This window comes from Micromesistius poutassou, assembly GCF_964030765.1.
Source record: "Micromesistius poutassou genome assembly, chromosome: 15".
Lineage (NCBI taxonomy): Eukaryota > Metazoa > Chordata > Actinopteri > Gadiformes > Gadidae > Micromesistius > Micromesistius poutassou.
In genome coordinates, this window is record NC_140285.1 from 12,396,479 (window position 1) to 12,422,470 (window position 25,992).

The 25,992-nt window shown below is 45.5% G+C and overlaps 3 protein-coding genes across 3 annotated transcripts; all 3 read right to left on the reverse strand.

Moving 5' to 3' along the window:
* Positions 1-613: 613 nt before the first annotated feature.
* On the reverse strand, positions 614-4,970 carry LOC311359532 (dual specificity protein phosphatase 7-like). The gene is made up of 3 exons (XM_084479574.1): positions 4,230-4,970; positions 3,307-3,735; positions 614-2,210 (listed from the first exon to the last, which is right to left on the reverse strand). The coding sequence occupies exons 1-3, from the start codon at positions 4,612-4,614 to the stop codon at positions 1,885-1,887; spliced, it is 1,140 nt and encodes a 379-aa protein (XP_084335700.1). The 5' UTR covers positions 4,615-4,970; the 3' UTR covers positions 614-1,884.
* A 3,942-nt stretch (positions 4,971-8,912) lies between these two features.
* LOC311360217 (5-aminolevulinate synthase, non-specific, mitochondrial-like) lies at positions 8,913-14,814 on the reverse strand (the record flags this gene model as incomplete). Its single annotated transcript, XM_084480305.1, has 11 exons — positions 14,705-14,814; positions 14,323-14,531; positions 13,972-14,118; positions 13,659-13,763; positions 13,164-13,398; positions 12,669-12,853; positions 11,431-11,610; positions 11,104-11,268; positions 10,112-10,380; positions 9,788-9,950; positions 8,913-9,073 (listed from the first exon to the last, which is right to left on the reverse strand). Exons 1-11 carry the CDS (start codon positions 14,758-14,760, stop codon positions 8,913-8,915), a joined length of 1,875 nt encoding a protein of 624 aa, XP_084336431.1. The 5' UTR covers positions 14,761-14,814.
* A 757-nt stretch (positions 14,815-15,571) lies between these two features.
* spo11 (SPO11 initiator of meiotic double stranded breaks) lies at positions 15,572-21,287 on the reverse strand (the record flags this gene model as incomplete). Its single annotated transcript, XM_084479910.1, has 13 exons — positions 21,125-21,287; positions 20,859-20,972; positions 20,179-20,267; positions 19,851-19,917; positions 19,652-19,760; positions 19,390-19,476; positions 18,152-18,188; positions 17,893-18,002; positions 17,578-17,677; positions 16,850-16,887; positions 16,406-16,482; positions 15,849-15,960; positions 15,572-15,691 (listed from the first exon to the last, which is right to left on the reverse strand). The coding sequence occupies exons 1-13, from the start codon at positions 21,226-21,228 to the stop codon at positions 15,572-15,574; spliced, it is 1,164 nt and encodes a 387-aa protein (XP_084336036.1). The 5' UTR covers positions 21,229-21,287.
* Between the last annotated feature and the right edge of the window lie 4,705 nt (positions 21,288-25,992).

A 25,992-nucleotide genomic window follows, 5' to 3' on the forward strand; every position in this document is an offset into this window, starting at 1 on the left:
GTGTGTGTGTGTGTGTGTACGTGTATGTGGTGTGAGTGATTGTATGTATTTGTGTACACATAAGTGGTGTGAGTGATTATGACTGTGTGTGTGTGTGTGCATGTATGTAGTGTGACTGATTATCCATGTGTGTCCACGCATGTGCTAAGTGATTGTGGGTGTGTGTGTGTGTGTGTGTGTCTATGTGTGTACACTTATGTGGTGTGAGTGATTATCCATGTGTGTCCACGCATGTGCTATGAGTGATTGTGTGTACGTGTGTGTGTGTCTATGTGTGTGTGTGCGCGTGTCCAAGAAGCTATGGTGACAGATCATGACCGACCACACCCAGAGCGCCTGTGGGTTGATCAGCACAACTCTTGACCGTTTAGGTTCCCTGGCTTATCATTTTGTAATGTCTTCTACACAAAGGCCTGTTGAGAATTCATGAGGCCGAAGTTAAATTGACTTTCTTATGTATTTCAATTGGAGATAAAGTTGATCGGTGTTAGCAGGGAAGTGAGAACAGTAACACTTCAGGCACCTTCTTAGGTACGGTCAACCTTCACATCGGACACAAATGGAAGACGCATCATATTCAAGTAAAAATATACAATATATTTGCTGTAAAAATTGTACATAATGTCTTGGACATTGATCTTTACATTTACTATACATAAAGTTCTGGGGGGTAACTTTCCATTCCTTCAATGATTTTTCTGAAATTGCTTCCCCCCCTCCCCGTTGTAATCATATTTTATATACATCTTTACAAACAAACATACTGTATTAAAACAGCCCTGTGAATGCGGCCTAAGAGCTGGGATGAGATACAGACACCTTGTGTTTATTTTTTAAAATCCCTGAAAATGTCTCTGCGAGGTAAGAACACATTAGCAGGACTCATTTCCTTCCCTCTCTCTCTCTCGCTCGCTCGCTCTCTCTCATACAACAACACCCACTCAGACACTCACCACCACTGAGACAAGATGACCGAGAACAGCTAATTATACGCCATGATCTCCTTCACCATTTACTGTATGTACGACAATAGCTGTAGACTGAAAAACTGTGAAAAGATAACAAAAGTAAAGTCTTCATGTTCATTCACTTTACACAATCCTATTTACTATACCTTAAATACTTGGTCAATGACATTGAATCAACTTCCATGTTAAGGTGAAGGCCGCGGGAACAACAGGTAATATGAGCTAAAGGAAACTAAAACAGTGTGTCCTTGATAGAAAACAATAACATGCATTATAACAATGCTGTTAAAGAGATATAAAATAACTCAACTCCCACTTTAGCTTTGCTAAACAATATTTCACCGTGGATGTGTTTTTTTGCAGAGGGCCGCTGTCAAAAGAGGTGTCAAAAACTGAGCCAAATGATGGTGTATAACACAGAAAACAAAAGGATTCCTACAATCAAAACCCCTCCGTCCTGATCTTCTCTGGATTGGTCGATCAGACGATAACCCTGCGATCCAGATAAATAAAAATCATCTAATCTACAGCTGGTCACGAGCAGAAAACATCAGTCATTCCTCACGTTGCGGGAGTTAACAGAGCAGTCATGAAATGTCCAGCGTTTACGACACACCCACTTCCTGCTGTAAATACCGCACACCGACTACACGCACCCCATACCACACACATCGACACACTCAAGATCTCCCCCCCTACACACACACACACACACACACACATCCTTATGTCACGAGTCCTTAAGGCATCGGAGAACAGACCTCCTCTTAGCACGGTTAATGCCCGTCAGGAACGGCGTAGCTTTGAGCTACCGTCAGTGTAAGCCTTCCGCGATCGCGAGTCTATGCTATGCTGGGCTCCTCTGAAAACCCCAACCCTAAAAAAAAAAACGGCAGACCACAAACAGGGCAACCGCTCAGTTCCCGCACGTGGACTCGAGCGTGTCCAACTGGAAGACGTTGTGATTGGTGGGCGTGGTGAAGAAGAGCTGCTCCTCCGAGCTGCCCGAGCAGTTGTCGCAGGGGCTGTGCAGGCGCTCCAGCGTCCGCTCAAAGTCCAGCAGCTGGCCCATGAAGTTGAAGTTGGGCGAGATGTTGGACTTCTTGCGCTTGACGAAGTCGTAGGCGTCGTTGAGCGACAGGTTGAGCCGCTGCATCAGGTAGGCCACCGTGACGGTGACGGAGCGGCTGATGCCCGCCAGGCAGTGGACCAGGACGCCGCACTGCTTCGACCGCGCCTCGTCTGTCGGGGGGGGGGGGGGGGGGGGGGAGGGGATGAGGTTGTTAGTACGGTCAACCTGAGAATCTCATTGAAGACGGTGGTACACCTGGGGTGATACTAGTCAAGAACGTATTGAAAGAATACGTTCTTTTCTCTTTTCTATGGTTCAGGAGATGAGTTGAGATGAGATTTATCGGACCGGTGCTTTTATCGTCCGGAAGGGGGGGGATACAAGGGGGGAATACATACAATTTGGGGCATACAAGTGAATACATGTTTTTTCGAGTCAACCCCGCTCCTTTTACACTTGGGTTGTTCCAAATGTCCCCAACCAAAGAGCAGCCAGGATAATAGCTTCTTCTATATGTTTTGTTCACCGCCGTGAATGGACAGACGTCTCCAGACAAGTGCTAACTAGCTAACGCATCGGCAGCCAGCCAACATCCAGGATATGCAGTCTTAACTCATGACCTAGACCTACACCAGCGATCAAACAATAAGCCCTGAGGTTTAGCTGCTGTGTTTCCTCCTCTTTTTTTTTTTTTTTTTTTTACCGCCACTGAGCACAGTAAAAAGATTATAAAAAACGAGTTCAGGGCCCAGCCTCCCCCCCAACCACCGAACCAACCACACAAAAAGCATGTTTGGTTTCAGGCGGTGGCTTTCATGGCTGAAACAGGAAATGGAAGCTGTGAGAATTCTTTTCTTTTTCTTACAAATAGTAGTATCTGAAGTAGCATGGGGGCCGAATACAACAGAGTCATTATCTTTAGGTTATAACTCATGTCGTGAGGAAGGAAGTGACTGGTCATCAAGCACCACTCGTCTTCATTCAAATGAGCTGCTCATACCGAGTGAGATAAAAGAGTGAGACGTCACCATCTAACCATTCTCAAAATTGTACCTCGATTGCATTGCAAACTAATGCTTGCTGATTTGAATAACCAGTTCAATGCAAATGTTTTGGTACACATGGAAATACTGATACATTTATATATATATATATATATATATATATATATATATATATATATATATATATATATATATATAGACATTTACATGTTGAATATACAAAATATAAACTAGTCTTATGTTGTCCATCCCAGATACTCACCAATAAAGGAGATGGCTTCTGGGAAGAACTGGGCCAGGTTCTGGCTCCAGTGGTCTGAGATGGGGATCTGCTTGTACCTGAAGTGGCCCTCGTGTTCAAACATGTTGGGCAGGTTAGGTGTGACGTTCAGAATGTACTTGATGTTGTGCTGGCCCAGCACATCCAGGTTGGTGGAGTCTTTGGCACAGCCCAGGTAAAGGTAGGGGAGAATCTGCACGGGGAAGGCGGGCTGGTTCCCCGGGATGGGGCTCTCCTCCGATTCCGTTGCGCTGCTGGGTTCGCGGTCCGACTCCCCGTCGGAGCAGTCGGAGCTGATCCGGAGGTTTCCGAAGCCCAGGACAGACAGTGGGGGGGAGGAGCTGGGACAGGAACTGTCGAGGAGGGTCTCACAGTGCTCTGGGTACTCTGTCTGGAACCTCACAAACCCCCCTGAAGAGGCAGAACATAAAACAGAATACTTCAAATAAAAGACTAAAGAGAAAGCAAGACAATTCAAAATAAATCCCAGCTTGTATACTTTTTTAATCCAAGTGTAAATATAGAACTGTCTTGGCGGGTTTCTTCAATCAAAATACGAGCCTTTAAGAGTTGGCTCCAGTCTATCCCAGCAGACCATTCATGAAATGCATGCCTGTTACTACTAGAGCAAAACATGGCGCAGCCATTTTGGAATTTTAATTGGGAATCTCGGCGACACAGAAACATTGTGAAAGTTTCCACCATGCCAGTGTCGTGGGTCTTACGATGTTTAAAACAACCCCTACCCACATGCCAACGGAAACATTACATTTGATTAACTAACAAATAACACACATCGAACGTGAACAGAAAATAAATAAATAAAACTCTTTCGTTCAAAGAGTCCGACAGCCGGGCTGTCTGGAAGAAGTGAACGTATTACAACAACATAACAGCGTAAGTACCGTGCAGGTAATACGCCTGGCAGCCGTCCTCCCACAGCTTCTGCAGCAGCAGCCCCAGAACGGACCCGGGGGAAGTTCCGTTCTCCTCCTCCCGCCACTCTCGGGTGCTCTCGTCGTACAGAATCACGGTGTCCGTCTTGCACCTCCTCACGAATTTATCCTTGTCCTCGGGGTTGGAGATGATAGTCCGAACGGGTATGTTTCCCTTCCTAAACCTCCTGAGCATGAGTCCCGGGACGGCCAGGTTGATGGCGGACTCTATGTGTGAGGACTCGTACAGCTCGTGTGCTCGACAGTCCAGCAGGAGCAGCGAACTCCCTCCGGACTCCAACTCCGCGCGCAGCCATTCCACGGTCTTACTACTTTGCGTCGCATTATAAGACATATCGACGTCAATATCATGTTATGCTCACCGGTGAATACTCGAACATGGTTGGACTACATGGTTAAGTATTCCGCGAAAGCAAAACTTGCGTGCGAGGCTTCGGCGTCGAGGCGTCCGTGTCGACGGTTCATCGCTGTTGCTTCTGTTGGGAGCGAAGGAGAGAAGGGGGAAAAAAATCCTTTCTGATTCACATCAGGACTTGTACACACAGGCGACTCACCAGTCCCTTTCAAACTTCCATTCATAAAAAGAACACACGTATGCGTGTGGATATGCGGTGACGATGCCACGCAACAATCTCATTCACGACAACAGCCCCGGGTTGGAGGACACAGATGAAGAAGTCTTGCGTTACACGTTCTTCATTTCTCATTCCGATGCACGAGTTTTTTTTGGAGTTGACATTCGAGCAACTCAAGAGGAGGGAGGAGTTTGTTTCTTATGATTTAAAGCCGTAGTATATCATTGCTAAGTGCCATTTCTCCACTGACTCTGTCCGACTGTATTGTACTACTTGATTAAAATATCAAGTTAATGCTTATGCAACACATGTGGAATGATAAAATAAACGATAATGCTATCCCGTTATAGGCCAAGATGCTGATTGTCTATGTTGTCCTCCAATTTGAAGGCGGAATAATACAATGTTATCTTCTTAATTATTTCCGATTGCTTAATTAATGGGATGTTTTAATGAAGTAGCCACGTGCACCATCCACTACCGCTGTTTGCCCGGTGGTGCTGAAACTCGTGTGTACTCTTTTTCAATCATTATGTAATTTATCAGTTCCGTCATATGAAACAAAATTGTACATATAATTAATTCTAAAATTAACGTAATATAATAATATCGTAACATAAAGACATTTAATTTGTTATATCTGTACTAGAGAGTGAATGGGCGAAGGGGCTGTGATGGAGAAAGACGCGTGGAACTTATGTCTGCGCACGTGAGTAGCTACACGCTCACACACACACACACACACACACACACACACACACACACACACACACACACACACAGATGTGCAGTGCAGCAGGAATCCGGATTAACACGAGACGAGGAGTGTAGCAACTAAACCTGCACGAACCCATATCCCTTCTTTCTCTCTCTCCCCCCCCCCCCCCCCACAAATACACACACTACACACACAGATAAGAGGGAGATGGAGGGAGAGCTATTCTGACAGAAAGTGTTAAGGCGCTGTGCCTGGATGTGGTCTGATGAGAAGATGATTGGTAGACCTAAAGGATCCAGCACACGATGGATTATATAATACCGCGTATAAGGGACAATTGGCTTGCGTCAGAGATTTTGCATTAGAGCATTTGACCACACATACACTGACCAGTGTCGTTAAATGAGAAAACCACGACCTGATGTTTTATCTTGTGTCTATGGAAGACCGTTCATAAAAGTGTCAGCAGTATAATTACAGCATGTTTATACAGCATATACACAGACACTACTTTTAGACAAGTCAATTTCAAGCCCTATTCAAACGTGTCATTTACACGAATGAATAGATCTTTACGGAAATTGACATGTTCATAATGGGCCACCATTTAATAAGGTATGTACAGTGGCGTTTCTACATGTAAAAAACAGGTGGGGCTAGGCTAATATTTTTTATTATTATTTTTTTTTATATAATTAATATTTATATATATATATATATATTTTTTTTTTTTTTTTTAACTCCACATTAAATGCACGGATGTTTTTGCCAGCGGTTTGGCTAATGCCAAAATCCCTTGGATGGTGGGGACCAAGGCGTTTTACCTCTAATTTTTCCTCCAGACTAAGGGTCTCAAATCTGTGCTCCAACAGATGATCTACCTCAGGGTTTCTCAACGGGGCGTTCATAGAACCTAGGGGGCTTTTTTTACTTTTTAAACTTTCATGGTTTTCAAATATTTTCGGTGCAAAAATAGGATAACTGAAATAAAAATCCTTTTAACCCCCTTTCTAACCCCTCTATCGTCTCATCTACTTTTTACTTTATGCTCAGTACCGTCATGATCGCCATAGTAACGCCGATAAACAAATCAACCTCATCGCAGTAGTGTGGTGCTTTCCGAAACTATTTCGCCCTCCCCTGACTTCCACTGGTTGGTTTGCGGGACATGCAAAGCAAGCGGTGGATGGGGCATTACACTAAGCAACATGAATCGCATCCATATGACATAGTAAGGCAACATAAGACGTGAATAAAGCTAACTCCGCTTAGCATGCTAATTGTAAACAATAGAACGTGCGCATTACGTGTAGACCACCGCAACGTCGCTTATTACGTCTGCGAACCGATAAACACTTTCGCACACCAACCGGCACATACGCATTTAACACTGATGTTACAGGCGCTTAACTTGTATAGTAACAAACTACTTTAATTACTATTTGAACTTAAACGTGCTACTCGCCAACTCAGAACGAAGCGGATAAAGGCTGCACATGCGCAGCGTTGCTAGGCAACGTCGCGTAAACAAAGGGAGTCTTTCGTGCACACATTGAACCCAAGTTCGCGGGTTAACAGTTCAATAACCAATAAAAATGTACACAAGCACTGTTACGTATTAAACGTCAATAGCTCAATAATAAAACCTTTTAATAAAATTCTGAATACGTGAGGTGAGGACTAGGTCACTCGAGTCATGACTCATCACGCGCGCCACACACATTACGCTGTAGTGGAACGAACCATATATGTCCATGGCGGTGCCGGTGGGGCTAGCCCCACCAGGAAGTAAAAGAATCTCCGTCCACTTCAACAGAGAAACACTCTGAGCATGCGCATTTCAAATTTTCAAGCCCAATACACATTACATTGGGCTGGTGGGGCTAGAGCCCCTCTTGCCCCACCGGATGAACTCAGCCGGAAGAAGCAAGCTAGGGTCGACTAAAAATGAACTAAAAGCGCCGAACTTATTATTTTACAGTACTTTCTGGGGAGATTTTTTTATTTTATATATATATATATATTATTTTTTTTATATAATATATTTATTATATTTTTATTTTTATATTTTTTATTTTTTTTATTTTTCTTGTGAGAGTAGGTGGGGCCGAGCCCCACCTGCCCCTAATGACCAGTCGCCACTGGGTATGTAGGTCGAGAATGCTGCCCTCGCATAATGCCCTTATATGAATGAGATGCAGCATCTTTCATTCATGAGAAACGCGTTGTTTTGCTTGTCAACTGTTCCACTGAGCGCCTCGGATCCCTGCATCAATTATACTCATAACATGCAGATGGGATATGGGAATTGAGCCAAATAGGCGTATAAAGGATTGTTTTATACAGGAATCCTTTATTCATAGGATTCATCACCATCGGGTAAAAAGATAGCTGTATTGCACCACATTACATAAGCGTTTCATAACTAACACATTTTAATATAACATATCCACATCACATTTAAATGCAACGCAAAAGCGTTGGGGCTTATTTGTGATATTATTGTCTAAATGGATCATAGATAAAGCATTTTAATGCAGACAATTATTTGTCTTCGGTTCGTACCTAGACTTCTACAATTTTGATATCTGTAAACCCCATCTTGTGGTGGATCGGGGGACTTTAACAGTCTGTGACTCATCGAAAAAAAGGGAGGTGCCAGACGTCTCCTCTTATCTCTCAACCACAGCTGCAGTGCGCCACCCAGTGGAGGAAATCAGAATACACGTTTTTCCTTTTCGCAATCATAAAAGAACCCCACTTCTCGTCAAAATACAATTGCTTAAATTGATAAATATGATACCAAAGGCCAAGGGCCATTAAGGTTTTCAATAATATGAACCATATTGAGAAACTGAAGTTTTGCAAGTTAATAATGTGCTTTAAAAAAAGTATGAAATATAGATTGTTACTTATAATAGACCTATACCTAGATTCTTAAATGTACCAGTATCGAACCGATATTATAATTAAAAAATCCAACAACATCAATAATTATCTAGAAAGTGTACAGGATTAAAGTACATAATAAGTCACAAAAAATCATCACAATCAATTATTGAACACACATTCCAGGGCCAAGAGGATAGTTTTCAGTAGATATTAGCCTACTATGTGATCCTATAATGTTTCAACATTGTTCTAATGGTTGTATTTCTTTGGTAAATGTTTGCGCTGAGGTAAATATAACACACAATCATTGGTTTTATCTTTCATGCTACTCATTTCCACCCCATCCATCTGTAAGGTAATTTTTCACATGATTTGTATTACGTGTACTGAAAGATGCAACATAATTCAAATGATCATGATGATCATCATCATCCCCTCCTCCTCCTGTTATGCAGTCGCTGATACGACGTGGCTGAGGCCCTGGAAGTAGGACCTCTCCCTCTCACTCATCAGCTCAAGGTGCAGCGGTTGGGGGCAGAAGTTACACCCTCCTGACGCGCGAGGCCTCAGGTCCAAACCCACCTCCTGCCAGGCCTCCACCAGGCGCTCTGAGGACCAGAGGGAGAGCCACGTCACACACCTGGGTCATCATGCGTATGGCTAATGGATTAACCTATTGAGTAACCTATAAATGAAACATGGGCTATTATACATTTGCGACTCTATGCCTGAGGACTCGTACAGCTCGAGTGTTCGACAGCCATTCCAAGGCCTCATGCATCGCATTATTAGACAAATCGATGTCAATATCATGTTATACTTATGATATAAATCTTTTACTTTAAATTTAGACATTGTGTTATAATGCAAAAAACCCTAACCCTAACACAGCATCTACCAAATGAGTGAAAAGTAAGCCTAAATAATAAAATACTCAGCCCAGCTGGGAAAATGTTCAACAGGCAGAGTTCAACAATATCCTTTCTTTAGTGATATAGCTCATCGAGTAAAGTCATTCAAGTAAAGTAAATCGAGTAAAGTCAACGAGTAAAGAGGACACTACGCCTGTCATGGATATTTTTATCAAGTTAATAGGTGATCGTTAAAGTGCTTGAAAGACGCTATTGAAATCAATACTATTGTCATCAATTTGAACAGTTTAGAGGAAATGAGCCGTCATCTTCTATTGTAAATCGGGACATTGTCTTATAATGCAAAAAATATACTGCAAATAAATAAATCAAGTTTGAAATGAACAAACACATGACTGATTTGTGTGTCCCACTAGAAGACCCCTTGATACTTTCTCTCGGTTAACGTACCGACAAAGTGTTGCATCATCTGGGGGGTGTGGTGCGGCGTGGGGGCGATGCGCAGCAGCTCCTCCCCCTTGGCCACCGTGGGGTGGTTGATGGCCTGGACGTAGATCTGGTCCCGGGACATCAGGAGGTCACTCACCTCCGTGTTCTTCTCTGCATCCGCCACCTGACGTCGAGACAACCGCGGTCCGCCTCAACCATCCAGAACGTGCACAGAACTCAAAAACCCAATGACGTCACGGTAACTAACGACAAGACGAAACAGGATGTCAACCGCCGGACTACGGATCGGCCATGCCGGTGACCTTTGACCCTGGGGGTCCCTACCAGCACGGGGATGATGTGGCTGGGGCAGCGGACCACGGGCAGCCCGGAGTCGGTCAGCATCTGCCGCAGCAGCGCCACGCTCCTCTGGTGCCTCCTCCGCACGGCGCGGCCCTCCCCGCTCTTCAGGACGCGGACGGACTCCCGGGCCCCGGCCAGCAGCATGGGGGGCAGGGAGGTGGTGAAGGTGAAGCCCACGGCGTAGGACCTCACCGTGTCCACCAGGGCGGCGGTGCCCGCGATGTAGCCCCCCATGCAGCCGAAGGCCTTGCCTGGTGGTCGATATAGATATATATATACACGAGTGCTGTCAAACGATTCAAATATTTAATCGCGATTAATCGCAGTCCTTTGGCGGTGGAAACGCCAATATAAGCGAACAGAGCCGCACTGTACCACAACGAACAGTAGCGCACCGCTCGGTGGAAACGAGGCATACGAGCGGGTTCGTTGGTTCTCGTAGCCTAGAGACTTGAGGGGATAAACCCTCCCTCCGGGCTGCTCCACAGCCAGGGCTCCGGCTTATTGGTTCATAGCGCAGCCAGGGCTCCAGCCTATTCGTGAATAGACGTTGATGCGATTCAGATCCCTTAGCTAGTCCCACCCACTCAGAGGAGGACTTTCCTCCTCTCTCCCATTGACCCCCATGTTATCCACCGGCCACCAGTAGTTCCCGAGAAATGAATGGGAGTCAATGGAGGCTGAGGGAGGAACGTCCTCCCTGAAGTAATATTCAATAGGCGATAGGGGGTGCTAATATCCCTTTACCCAGGGAAACGAACATTACATATACAAAGGCATTAAAGTAGTCATATTTAAGGGCATTAATTCATTATAGTAGTCTGGGCAATCTACATTTTTTATTCTCAACAATGTTAAGGAGGATCTTCCTCCCTCTCCTCACTGGAGAAGCCTCCACTGATTTATATATATATATATTTATATATATATGGATGTAAAGGTGGCAATGCTTGTGATAGAGATGGGTGTTTTACCGAGTGTGCCGGAGATGATGTCCATCTTGTGCATGACCCCGTCCCGGTCGCCGATTCCCCCACCCCGGGATCCGTACAGGCCCACCGCATGCACCTCATCCACAAACGTTATTGCGCCAAACTCATGGGCAATATCACATATTTCCTCCAGAGGGCACACAGCACCTATTTATCGGGAGGGGGGGATAAAGGTAAAATAAAAGGTTCTGAAACTACTCAAATCAGTCGACCTTGAAGTGAGAGTGGCTCCACGGCCATATATGGGCAGTCACTTAGGAAGTCAATGGAGGACAACTGAAACGCATACAAAACAAAAGGTGACCTCACCATCCATGGAGTGCACCGTCTCGAAGGCCACGATTTTGGGAGTGGCAGGGTCAGCCTTCTGCAGCAGCTCTCGCAGGTGTCCCGCGTCATTGTGACGGAAGACAAACTTCTGGGCGCCGCTGGTCCTTATGCCCTGGATCATTGAGGCGTGGTTGCCTGCATCAGAGTAGATCTGGCAACCTGGAGTAGAAAAACAACAACAAAACAAATTGTTTATAAGAGGAATCAAACCATGATATAGATAGGGTGACTTAAAGGGATAGTTCAGGATTTTGGACGTCGGGTCTCATTTCCAAGTGAGCCAGTGTGTTATTTATCATTGGAGACCGTTTTCAACACTTTTCATTCAGTGCTTCTAGTTGCAGAAATCGCTGGTGCTAGGCTAGCGCAAGTCGAGGGGAACTGCTAGCCTGCCAATAAAAACTGTTTTACCCACTCCAAAGTACACCCGATGCAAACCAATTACAATGCTCGACTATCGATGTAAATGTCTGTGTTGATAAGAATAATATTAGAAATAAAATTATCCTTGTATCGCAATGATCACTTTACATTTTGGGGGACTACTTTCTCAGCAGTGGCGGAATTTCACTTGGGTCCAGTGTAGCAACCAATTCACTACAGCAGAAGGTAAACAGAGAAGCGCACTCCAGGTAATATCAGTCCGCCGCTGCCATAGCTTGCTTCCAACTACAGGGATTATAAACTAAATGCAATGCGATGCAAGGGTAAGTTATTAACACTATTCTATCAACACAGACATTTACATCGATAGTCTGGCATTATAATTGGTTTGTCTCGGGAGTGGGTAAAACTGTTTTTATTGGCAGGCTAGCAGTTCCCCTCGACTTGCGCTAGCTTAGCACCAGCAATTTCTGCAACTAGAAGGACTGAATGAAAAGTGTTGAAAACGGTCTCCAATGATAAATAACACACTGGCTCACTTGGAAATGAGACCCGATGTCCAAAATCCTGAACTATCCCTTTAAGGAGCACTATGGATGGTCCAGTGGTGACTAGGGTGTTCGAGCCTAAAGGTACGAGGTTTGATTCCCAAGTCTCAGTCTACATGCATCATCATCCTAGAGTTAGAGGGTAACCCCTCTCATTGATGTAATTCATTCAGTAGTCACTAATCGCTTTGGTTAAAATCAACTGCTAAATTGATGAAATAATACGTATACATACAAAATAGTAAATAAACATATGACATCTTACACTTGAGCATTACATCCCACCTGGTAGCATTTTGGCCAGAGTGAACAGGGTGGAGTCATTGGCTACGAAGCAGGAGGTGAAGAGCAGAGCGGCGTCCTTGCCGTGCAGGTCGGCCAGCTCGTGCTCCAGGTCCACGTGGAACTTGCTGGTCCCCGAGATGTTCCTGGTGCCCCCGGCGCCGGCTCCATGGGTCAGCAGAGCATCCCTTTAGGACGGACAAAACATAAACAATATGAAGATGTAAATGCTCCTTTACTTAAATGTCCAGTACAGCATGCTCATTCCGTATCTAATTTTATTGTATTAATATGCAATATTGAATCTAATCTAATCAGGAATCTAAATTAAATCTGTACCTTTGGAAGTTGGAATCTAATCGTTTGGTAAATCAGTGGCGATAACCCACACTAGTGATAATACGTAAAATAAATGCTAAAGCAGCAAAGCTATAAGAGGGACTTGGTCTGCGCTCTCAACACTCATACATTGTCAGTAGGGGTCAAGTTCCAGCTCACTTGACAGCGCTGAGGACCGAGGGGTGGCGACTCATGCCCAGGTAGTCGTTGCTGCACCACACGGACACGCCCCTCATCCCACTGGCAGTCTGGGAGTAGGGAGACTGGGAGTAGTGGTCTGCCATGGGGAAGGAGGCGGCGTGCCGGTTCACTGTCTTGAACACGCGGTACGTGTGATCCCTCTTCTTGGCGGCAATCTTGTTCTCAAAGAAGCTGTCGTAGCTGAAGAATCTGGCTGGAGAGTGGGAGTATACGGATGAGAGACAGACCGATGGAGCGCTGTGATTGATATGGGATGGATAGATAGGGTTTAACAATGGTGTTAATCAAAATCATCTATCAATCAATTATTATGCTGTCTCAAAACAAACAGTTAAACAGGTATATATCCGCAAAACTATCTATATAGGCAAATGTATCTTCTGAAAATGTACTTATTGTAAATAGCTTTGGATGAAAGCGTCTGCTAAATGTAAATATAGGTATTTTCTTTACCTTTAGGCAGATAGTCTTGCAGTAGGTGAGAAACCACAGGAGTTGTTGGTTTATGGGCCCTGGTCTCTTTAAGGTCCAGCAATGATGAACTCTCTGCCAAATGATCTGTGCCAAAACAAGCTAAACTGTTTCTCAGCAAATAACACACACACAAAAATAACATGCCTTGAAATGTTATCTCTGGTTCTCAAGCCTGGTCATTACCCTTTAAACAAGCTGTTAAGTTTGCTCTGAGTGCTGCACGGTATGACCTTTAAGGGCTGACATGAGTGAACTTAGAGTACAGTAGGGCTGTCAGCAGGCATTAGCTTACTTGCGTGGGCTGAGGTCATCTTGTGGACATCCTCCTGTAGCTCCAGCCGGGCCTCCCTGACCACAAGGTCGGTGTGCTGCACCATCTCAGAGGCCAGGAAGGGGCACTTGGAGCTGGTCGGCTGCCCGCCAAGAGGGAGGGTTTGGCCTGGGCGGTCATGGATGAAGAGTGAGGCGAGAGCTCACGATCTCAACCAAATTGGTATAAATACACTGAAACTCTTTTATGGTTCATAAAAACAAAAGATTAATTCCCTTTACACATAAGTAAATATCAAAAAACCTAAATCGTGGTTGATGAATAAATAATATTCTAGTGTGCTGTTCAGTTCCTCTTTGAAACGTAACTGACCAGGGAGTTTTGGTGAAGTGTCTGAACTCAGTGAGGCTGAAGAGGAGAGCTCTCGGACCCCGGGCCTGGACAACAGCTCCATCATCACAGGGCACTTCAGGGCACAGCCCAGCAGCGAGCTCTGACCGGCTGAGTGCAGCACTGTGCTCGGTAGGACCGTCAGGAAGGGACAACGGTGGATAAGTGAGTCCACCTGAGACCAGCGTGCCCTAGGAATGGCAACATGCAGCCCAAGACCACAACATTATTGTACCGATGGGACAAATTGATGGAAGTGTTAACTCATTATTTCTACACGACATACAAATACACGAAAATACAAAAGTGTTTTTTATCACAGTCAATGTCTTCTCCAAAGTTTACAAAGGTTTTTATTTTTTACCTGAACACGTCCCACTCCACTTTGAAGAAACAGAGGAAGGATATCCTGCGGAACATGGCTCCACTAGCACTATGACGACCAGGTGATGCACACGCCGAAGCCAGAGAAGATGCTCAGTGTGGTGGGGACTGCCTTCACTTAGCCTCGCCTGTCAGCTGCCCCTGACAGGTGGAAAAGGGAGGGCCCCTGAAGGGTCCTACACATAAAACATCTCAGCTCAAAGCCAGACTCAGATAGATACATTGGCGACTCGCACGAAAAATACAAAACATGGAGGTGATTCATTTTATCACAGCCCGTTAAATATGTGGAATTTTCTTCTTCGACTTATTTGATGTTTTAAAAAGAGTGCAGTGAAGACATGGTGCGAGTTGGTTACTTAAGAACGTATTTCCATATGCGTTCATTTTATATACAGGGAAGGCTGATTCAGACAAGGAGATAGAACACTGGCTTTGCGTGTCAATATCACCAGGCCAGTATTTCATGTCTACCTATCCTGCCTTTTGAAATTCTCTTTACATGGTTTTTCTTCCTGAAGATGTATTGCAATTTTAAAAGTACATTGACTATTCCTTATACTACACACTCGTCATGAGTCTCCAAGACACATTTCCGAGAAAGACCTTAACTGCTATAAAAACTGTATGACATTTTCAGTGTCGCCACCTGTTGCCAATAAATGAAACTGAATATAACATTTCTTGGTTTGTTTATTTACTTACTCAATAACAACGATATGAATACTAGTATCAGCAGTATCACGTGCAATGGCTTCTAATTCAACATGTTAGCATTATAAAATGAACGTATGCTTTGCTGGACCAACTACATAACGAAGTCACCCAGTAGATGGCGGCATTGCACTTATATCCAGCCCCCATAGCGCAGCTTGTTGGGGAGGTAGACGCTGGAGAGGAAGTCAGGGCCAATAGCAGAGAGAGACTGGATCTCAGCTTTTACTTTGTTCTGTCGCATCAGGTCCATCTGCAACAAGACACAACACGCACGCAGCACAATGAAAAACAGGAGAACAACGATCACCAGGTGCAATGTTTACAGCCATTTCACAATCCAGTGAGCCCTCGATCACACACATGCCCCCGCCGCCCCCACCCACCCTGCCTCCCCCCCCAGCCCGGACCTCTTTCTGCCAGGACAGTTGGCTGGCGAGGTAGGGTCTCCTGAGGAGGCTGTCGAGCTTGCTTTCATCTCGCTGGGTAAGTGGGATCAGCATGTCCTGAGGGACTCTTAGCCTAAAAGGTGGAAAATCTGATTCGTCAGACACAGGCTATTAAACAGAGGCTATTATGTTTTCTCCCTACCACGCTGGCTATTAAACAGGGGCTATTATCTTTTCTCGGTACCACACAGGCTAATAAATAGGCGCTATTCTCTTTCCCCGCTACCACTAAACACGAGATACATCCCTTTGCTTCTTTCCCCTTTGCACCACAAAGCGTTTGAGGAGGTCGGGAAGCAAAGTCTGCAAACTTACAATTAAACTGACGTCAAAAGCCTAGCCCGGTCTCGCTCCGGGCTAGGCTTATGGATGTATACTTAAAACTCAATATACCCTCACAGCCGCTCCCTGATGGCGGGGGGAGAGAAGTGGCAGAGACAAACCATCTAAACGGTCCAGAATATAATCCCAATTAGAGGTGGGAGGAAGTAGGAAGCAAGTGAGTGGTGAGTCCAAACCTCTGGAGGTCAGAGGGGAGGAGGCCCAGCCACATCACGCTAGGGACAGTCAAATTGTGGGCCTCAAACGACATGGCCTGTGGGGAAAGAGAAAGGCTGCATTGAGCAACACACCGCCACAAACACGCATGTACGTGCGTACACATGCATGCGCACACAGAAAGACACAAACACACACACACACCATGCATATAAGAGGGAGAAAAACTGATAAAGATACTGCAGGAAACACTGAACAACACAGCTACACAATAAAAACGTAATTACCACAGCATCCCAAACAGGTTGTTTGCCTTTACATGTCAGTTTAAATATCATAGGATGGATGATCGGAGCATTTTCCATTTGAGGAGCCATGTAATTACATATTGCTAACGCAGAGACACAGAGCGGGCCTCATTGGATAATACACTGTACTGAAATAACTCCCGCGGCAGGACTCACCACCGAGCCGTACTTGTAGATGCACATAATCTCAATGCCTGGGAAAATCAAAGGAATAACGGGGGAGAGGGAGAGGGAGAGGGAGGGGGAGAGGGAGAAGGAGGGGGAGAGGGAGAGGGAGGGGGAGAGGGAGAAGGAGAGAGAGACGGAGAGGGAGAGGGAAAGCAGAGATTCACACATCAGAGGCCATGCCAGAGAGTAATTATCCCCACAGACATAACGAGGGGAGAAGAAGACGTGGATTATACAATGGCCCGCTATCCTACAGGCTAATGGGGAGTAATCGACTCGGACAGCCCAGAGAATGACACAATGGAGAGGTCACAGGTGCTCACTCGCGTCAGTGTGAGCTAACGCACACCGTGCTTCAATACATTTATTCTATCAATCCGTTTTCTGTAGTGGCACTTTTCTAGATCTGGTATAAACAAGTTCTACAACTTTACGAACAGAGTCCCTCATGTGATTATCCACGTTGACTTAGTCCTGCTTATTCTTAGTTTAATTGAATTATTCAAAGTAGAATGAAATCAATGTGAGCATGGTTAGGAAATAAAATGACCACATCCCTAGAGGTATATTCTGAGGACTAGGTTCATAGATTGGTATGGTGTCTGTTGTGTGCTAAAGGCCTTGAGTCTGAAGCAGGTGTACTTGGCTCAGGAAGGGGAGGGGGGACCTGAAAGAAGAGCGAACATGTGATTAAAAGACAGAGAGGAGAGGTGCACCATGAGGGTCAGCGTCCACCAGAGCAAAGATGGGGATGAGCAGAGTGTCCCAAAGCTTCCTCACCATCAGCCTGCTGTTTACATCTGGGAAACCTTTACCCTGACACACACACACACACACACACAGACACACAGACAGACAGACAGACAGACACACACACACACACACACACAGTCATGCTAAAGTATATGCACTCATGGTATTGTAAGATGCTTTGGAGAAATGTGTCCACTAATGGCACAGTAGATAATAACCATGGTTCCAATCAAGTTTCAAAATATGGTCAAATTGTAATATATTCAATTCACACCCACTGTGATCATGATAGAAGGACAGAGCTTTGAGCAGAAGTCATCGTCAATCAATCTCTGGAACGTGGCATCTTTCTCCACAATGAGGACAAACTTGGCAGATGATACAATATCTGGAAAGTGAGGAGGTCAGGCACACACAATGCTTTTCACAATGGATGCGGTTGCGTGAGTGAGAGAGAACTCAAGAGCAGGAAACGATAACAGCGGAGTGGGGGTCAGAGAGATTGTGTAACCGTGTCTTGATTTCCCAAAAGGATACTCTTAATTCCGGCAACATTGGAAGACACAGGGACAGCCTGAAAACAAAATATCACAACATCATAAGGTTAAGCTTATATGGCTCATCGATGAAGAAGAAGAAACAGATGATTTGAAGACAAAAGGCTCATGGTGAACTCTGAAAATGAAATGCCTCAAGATGTACTTAAGCTGGCTCAGTGTTTGTATAACAGTTATACCACAGCATTGTTCAACACTTGATTCAGATTGGTCAAAAACGTTCCAAGGTTGTGCAGATGTGTCCTGTTATTTTTCAATAACGGGACACATCTGTCTTTTAGCAGTACCAAATCAATGTGCAACAAATCCAACATGACCACAACAATAAAGAACTATCACCAGGTGTTTCCATGACAACGCAAAAACAATATTCTTAAAGGATTCTTGAAGGATAATTTTATTTCAGCTGATAAGTTCCATGAAAAAAATCAATAACGTTATAGATTAAATTAACTATTAACCAACCATTGTTGATAAGTGTGGCAGAAGCGGAATAAGTAAGGGATAATGTATAGAACATCGGTCATTATCGGGAAAATAAGCCCAGACAGGCCGAACAGGACACCGACGCGTAGCGGAGGTGTCTTGCTTCGCCCTGAATGGGCTTCTATACATTATCCCGCTTATTACACGGCTACTTGCCAAAACAAAAAAAATTACTTCACACAGTGTGTCTTTTCTTTCTCTCTTACAATTACCATTTGTAGTGATCAACACTACAAATGGTATGAAATGTGATGATGATTGTAAGAGAGAAAGAGAGAAATAGTCTGACAAAGACATTGACGTCACTTAGCAAACAAATACGCTGGGGTTGGTACTGAACTACTTGCGGAGTGATACGGAAGACGTGAATCAGAGGGAAAAAATACATTTTCCTTGACAGTGGTCATTATATGCTTAGCAATGGTCAATTATCGAAAAATAATTCACCTCCGGAAGTCGGGAAGGCCCACGCAAGTGAACGGAGCGTTCCACAGCATTGAGAAGAGCCGTGTAATAAACCACAATAATGAACAACTGTTATTGGAAATACAATACATCACCACCCCTGTCTTGCATTATTTTCCAATAACGGGACACCCTGGAATGGTTTATTCATTGTTCATGTATTTCACTCTACAGCATGCTGGTGGTGGAGCTGGTGGCGTCGGGTCAGGGACGTGTAGGGTGGGCTTTCAGGTAAGGGTATCGCTCATGACTGGTGTTGGTACGTACAGCAGAGCTGGAGAAGCAGTTGACCCTGGAACCGTCCTCCTCCAGGTAACTCAGATCACCACAGAGGAAGCCTTTGGATGTGGCCAACTGGTGACGAGAATCACACACACACACACATTATAAAATTGTTTTTCATGAGTTAAATGCATTTAACACGTAAGTTACGATAAGGAGAGTGTTTCTATACATTATCAACCCAAATCAATATGCATACCCTCACACACGCACGCACACAATCATGCACATACTGATGCACATGTACCACATGTAGTGTCCTGCGTGGAACCTTGAGCATGCAGGAGATGTCATCCACAATACTGTCCACTGCCCTCTGATAGCCAAACAGCTGGGTGTCATTGTAATAGATGTCCCTATATTATACAGAAAACAAATCACCTCTAATAGGTTCATGTGACATTGGCAAAGGGCATTCATCATTTTCAATGAATTATAATAGTCACCTCTTTGTGGCGTATGAGTTGCTCTGCACAAGTTTATAGATGATAGAGAGAATCTTAAAGATTTGTGCTATAACAAAGAGGAATATCTTAAATGTTAGCGACTACAGCATCGGCTTTAAATACATAATACTGTCAACTGTTTAATGTATGGTCATGAATATAATATGTTGCGCTACTATACGTAAACAATGTTGTATGTTAACACCATTATGAATGACACCAGAGCAGTCTATAACCCCAGTAGATTTGTATTCAATTCAATGTGTTGAATTGAATGTTGTGTGTGTCTTTGTGTGTGTATATTTCCATGTATGTCTTTCTTTCTTACCAAACTTTTTGACGGACAGGGGGCAGTCGCTGCGAACAGTGGTGACTGAGCTCGCTGTGTTCATTTGCAGACCAACTGCACTGTCGAAACTCACATGCAAAAAGATGAAGAAAACAAATCAAACCATAATCATCAAACAGTTTAAGTGGTAGTTTAATGTTCACTCTTCTGAGTAAGACACCACCTGCAAGCCCTCAAAAGGACCCTGGGGGTTACCTGTGAGTCCCATCATCATCAGTGCAATTCCACCACAAAACATTTTTCTCTCAAGTTGCAGCGTTCTCAGTTTTAAAAGAGCTGAGTGAAAATGCGCTCTAAGCTGTGTTAATGTTTGATCTGAACTACACCAGACAGTTGGCTTTGTTCTGAGCCAAAGGTCTCCCTCGCCTATAGGCTCATTAAAGGCCTCTGCTAGCTACCGTTTTTTATGGGGAGTGACTGAGCCTGCATGTGTGTGTGTGTGTGTGTGTGTGTGAGAGAGAGAGAGTGTGTGCGTCTGTGAGTGTGATTCAGGAGTGTGTCAACTGTTTGACAGATGGAAATGCTCTGATAGTCCGGAAGCTATTAAATCTTTAATCTCTAGCAATAATAGTGGGGTTTTTTTGTATCACTGATCTTGAACACATATCTCCCGCACAAAACTCCATGTTAGGAAGAGGGTTTTGTTCCATGTCAGTCACCTGACATTGGCCCAGTCCGACCTGCTGGGCAGCACCAGGGCGGGGGCCTCGTCCCGGGACAGCGACGCCACCATTCCAAGAATCACATTTTCAATTCGTGTCAAAACTTCTCGACTGGAAAATGAACAACAAATGTGTGAGAAGGCTAAACCTCAATGAAAACATACATCTCGTCAATCCAATAATCATTTGAGTTCACGACGGGGGGACGGGACGACGCTTTGGCGACCATTTAAACAAACCGTTCAAATGAATCAGAAACACACCTGTCGAGTTGTTTCGGTGGTTCGACGTCACATTTCATATTTGTCAACAATTCCGCGCGCAGTTTATCGATTTCGGCGAACTGCTCTTGCTGGCCGGTTTCCATTGAACGTCGACAAGGCTATACGAGGCTAAACGTGTGAGTGGTCTGGACAGATGTGATTTGAACGGACGGATGTGTTTTACCACCAGTCACAGATTTCTGCTCACGCGCTCTACCCGCGCGCTCTTTGCCCGCCATGTCTGTTCCTGTTGATTCATATCAACAGACAGCACGTCGTCACGCACCACGAGGAGACTGCGTTTTACGCCGTTGCTACACGCACAGACCCGCAGGTTTAAGTCTACATATACGTCCTGTGTGTCACTCAATCCCGTACGTGTTTTAATTGTTACTCTGTTACCATATATGGCGAGTGAACAGTGCCAAACCTAAGGATAACCAGGAAGAGGCGAAGGAGCAGTCTAACCCTACGCCGCCGTTAGAACGTGTGAAATTTTGTATGGGACTGATTGGGACTGCAGACGAGAGACCAGCAGCGACGCCACGGCGACTGCATGGAAGTTCCGTCCACCGGCGGCGGTGTCACGGCGACGTACATACGGAAATTCAGACAAAATGTACGTCTACTCACGGACATCTGAAGAAGTTCGTCGCCACTAAGACGCCTGCTAACCTATGTCGCCGTGAGAACGCCTGAACTAAAACTTAAGAGTTTTGGTCTTTTTGACACACAAAAACGAACGGTTTTTATAAAATGTCATCAACTTATTCATCAACAAGTATTTGGACATATTTTAATACCAGAAAAAATAAATAATAATAAAAAAGAAAAAAAAATATAGACTGGGAATCGAACCCCAGTCTCTCGCGTGACAGTCAATTACCTTAACCACAACATTGTCTGGACCATGACCAAAAATAAATAAGTAAATATATATATATATATATGTATATATATATTTATTTATTTATTTATTTTTGGTCATGGTCCAGACAATGTTGTGGTTAAGGTAATAAATAAATATATTTATTTATTTTTGGTCATGGTCCAGTCAATGTTGTGGTTAAGGTAATTGACATATATATATATTATGGCGACGGCGTGCGTATCCTCTCCCCACGGCGGCGGCGTACGTATCTCCACACGTGCATTTCACACGATGTTATCCTTCTCCTGGTAATCCTGGCACTGTTCACTCGCCATAACCATATGCCTCATCTCGCGTGAGCGTCCCCGTGAGCATCATCTTCCGTGGCGCCGCGTCGTCGTAATGAGATCTCATGAACCCGCTGATGCTTGTTGGGGCGTGAAGGGGAGTCAGCAAGATGGTCAACATAATAATTTCTATGGAAAACAATGGAAACTTACAGAAAACAATTAGGACTATGTTTTTGTTTTTAATACTTAAACAGTATTAGTAAAAGAGAAAGACAATTACATTGTTCATTGCCCATATGGTGCTCACTCGCGCATATTGCCCATATGGTTGCATTGTGTTCCTAGTTGATATACTTACAATGAGGCATTCTTTCTTCAGGCAAAGTTACCCATTATTTGTATGTATTGCCTACAAGTCTGTATGTCCTCAGCATGAACATGCTTTTCACCAGGCCTGTTACACGTCAGTGTTCTATTATTTAGATAATCTTCACCAGGGGGTGGTGAACAAACTCTGAATCACTTGTCAGCAACATTCTCCTTTAATGTTGAAATCATGTCACTCGTTATCAAGCAAGAAACCCAGTTTAGATTTTTATTAGGTCACTAGGGGTCCTCTCTGTCAGGAATTAGTGACAGGCATGCTGTGTGTGTTTGTGGAGGCCCTGTGGTCTTTCTTTTTCCCCCCCTTCGCCTCAAGTGAAGTGTGTGGGAGCCAACATCTGAGGAGAGGGGGTTTGAGCCCCTGACCTGACCCTGAATATTTCCTAACGTGTAGCTCCACCAAAGGTCTCCATTTCCCCTGAGCGGCTCTGACAAGTTGCTTCCGTGGTAATGGTTGTTAATTGCTTGGTAACGAGTATCTCTGAGAAATGTAAGGGAGGGGAACAATCCTTTTACCCGGCTTAAAAAAAGGAAATCTGTGAAAGGCCACTGGTTTGTCCGAGAGGGGGTGGAGGGGGAGGGGGGGGGGGCTTTTAATTTTCCTTCATCCCTGGAGAAGCAGAGTCTCCCCCGCTGCGTCCAGGGCCCAGGAGAGAAGCCTGCGTCGAGTGTGCAGCTCTAACCCGAGGAGACAGAGTGAAACGAGTCATGTGCTTTTGTCTTGGGATGAGTGTTTGTGCTGGGCAGGGCAGGGGGGGGGGGGGGGGGGGATCGGAGGAAGTGCAGAGAGCAGCGGTGGGGGAGCTGCCGGGTCAGAAGAAAGGGAAGCGAGGGGGGCACTGCAGGTGAGGGGGATTAGCTGCGGCTAGGGGCCCTAAGAAACTAAATACAGATCTGTCAACCTAATCCTCACAAATAGAAAACAGAGCGGGCCTCCCTTCACAATCCTCTATCCACACAACATGAGCCACCTCCCTCTGGCACCCCCACCCTCTCCCCGTATCGGCCTCTCCTCCTCTGGTTCTCATCAGTGCTTGGCCCGGGCCAGACCCTGCTGGCTGGGGCTGACTGTTTCCTAATGGCCCCTCAGACCAGCATCCCCTAAAGTAGAGGTGACTGATTACCCCAGCCTCGCGCCCTGATTGACAGCCAGAGTACCGCCTCACAGGGTGATGAGAACGAGAATCCAGCAGGCCCATGGCATTCCCCTGCAGCGGCCCCAGATATAGATCGAGGTTGGCTGAGGCGGGCGGGGGGGTTTTGGGGGGGGAGGCGGGGGGGGGGGGGGGGGGCAGGCCTTTATCAGATCCTCACACCTCGATAATGGACACACTGATACGTTTGTGTGTGTGTGTGTGTGTGTGTGTGTGTGTGGCTGACAGAGGGAGGCCAGCGTAATGTCAATGCCTTTATCCTCTGACACGGGACAACAGAGTGAGCGATTGATAACTTCCTGCGGTGGCTGTGGGGCTCGGGCGACTCCGCCGGCTTTGTGGGGAGCTTAAGTAACATGGTATCTCGGGGGCCTGTCGACAGCCCCAGACGTAAATGATGAGGGTTAGCAGGGTGCTGCTGAGAGCCATGAATCAGACGCGGGCTTCTCCGGTGTCCCCCCTTGTAGCATTCACCGCCGTGGAATGACGGGGCTGGCGGCGGGAGTTAGGGGTGGTGGGGGAGAACCAGGCAACCAGGAGAAAGTAAGCACTGACTGACATGAAGGGGAACCGCCGGCAAAGGGCAGATTTGTGTCGCTTTTGGAACTATGAGGTTACACTCTGGGGTTGTTGTGACATGCCTCTGCTTGGTATGTAAAGATCTGCAGGGAGAGGAATGTGTGCAAGAGGTAATGATTTTTCGAGGTCGTTCTCAAGTCTCTATCTTCCGTCTGTGTCTCACAGCTGTGTTTCACGTGTTCCTGAGGCCCCTGGAAGTGTCAGACACCAGAAGGCGAAACATTTGCAATCGTTTAGCCCCACCTGGACGGGCTGTTTAAACAGACCGCCGCTCTGTGCAGTGTACACAGTGCATGGGGTTGGACAGAAGAAAAGAAGTTCAAGACGTGGTGTGGCTGGGCCAGGTAGAGCGGGAACAATGGGGTGTAGGGTGGTGTGGTGGGGGTCCAGAACGGGCCCCCCCCCCCCCCCCTGCCCGACTCCATACTCCTTCATTTCAAAAGCAATTTACCTTGAAATATTTTTTACTGTACCCCCTTTGCTTCACCCCCTATGGCTTGCTATACTACCCCCACTCTCTCACACACACACACACACACACCATGCATCCCAAAACCTTCAAAGGAGTACCGCCGACGGCGCTCCGAGGGAACACATGAGCTAAATATTAATCCAACCTCTGATCCGACCCGCAGAGATGTCAAAAATAGATAAGCAGAGAGCCCCAACTTATATCTTCCAAGGAAATGTGTGCTTATGCAGACGTCTGCAAAAGAATGTGAATGTGATCATTTTCCATGTGTCTTTTTTTTTTTTGCCATGAATGCGAGCCTGTTCCAGGGGGTGATTCACTGGCCTGCTCTGTGTGGTCCTCTCCTTTGGTTCCTGGTGTTGTGCTGTGACCTGCCTGAGTGGGCAAGTGTCTGTTGGTACACGCAGGCTAAGATTAGAAGAGAGTGTGTGTGTGTGTGTGTGTGTGTGCGTGTGTGCGTGCGTGTGTGTGTGTGTGTGCGTGTGTGTGTGTGTGTGTGTGTGTGTGTGTGTGTGTGTGTGTGTGTGCGTGGCGAGGGTGGGGGTGCGGTGCAGACCCACAATTCAAGGGTCCTGGAGGTAGAGTGTGTTTAAGCTAAACACGTGTCCAGGATTCAGGATGTGTCTCCGTCCCTTTGGGTCTTTCACGCAATTGAGGGGCCTTGTTGGTATTTGGATTAAAGAAGGTTGTGCGTGGGGAATGGCTGTTGATGGGACAACGAGTAAACCAACCCTGAGGCTGTTTAAACACAGCTTACTCCTCCACCTGGCACCAGTGATTCAACGCTTGGCATTTGGACCCCAGGTTGTGCAGTTCAGTCATGACTCTGCTCATTGGGAACATGAGTGGTTTATCTGAACTATACACACATGACCTGGGTAGAGGCCAGTCGAGTATTGCACTGCCCTAATGTGTTTTTTGGCACAAGTGGAGTTGGCTGGGTTTTGTTTACATGCCAGTGTGTGTGGGCTGGCCGGCTGGTGACACAGACTGGTAGAATGTTACGTGCACACCCTTCGGGAGATAATGTGTTTAATATTTTAGGGGTATTTCTATAAATGTCACTGTTTGTGAGTTTGTTTATTTTGTGTGTTCAGAAAAGTGTGTGTGTGTGTGTG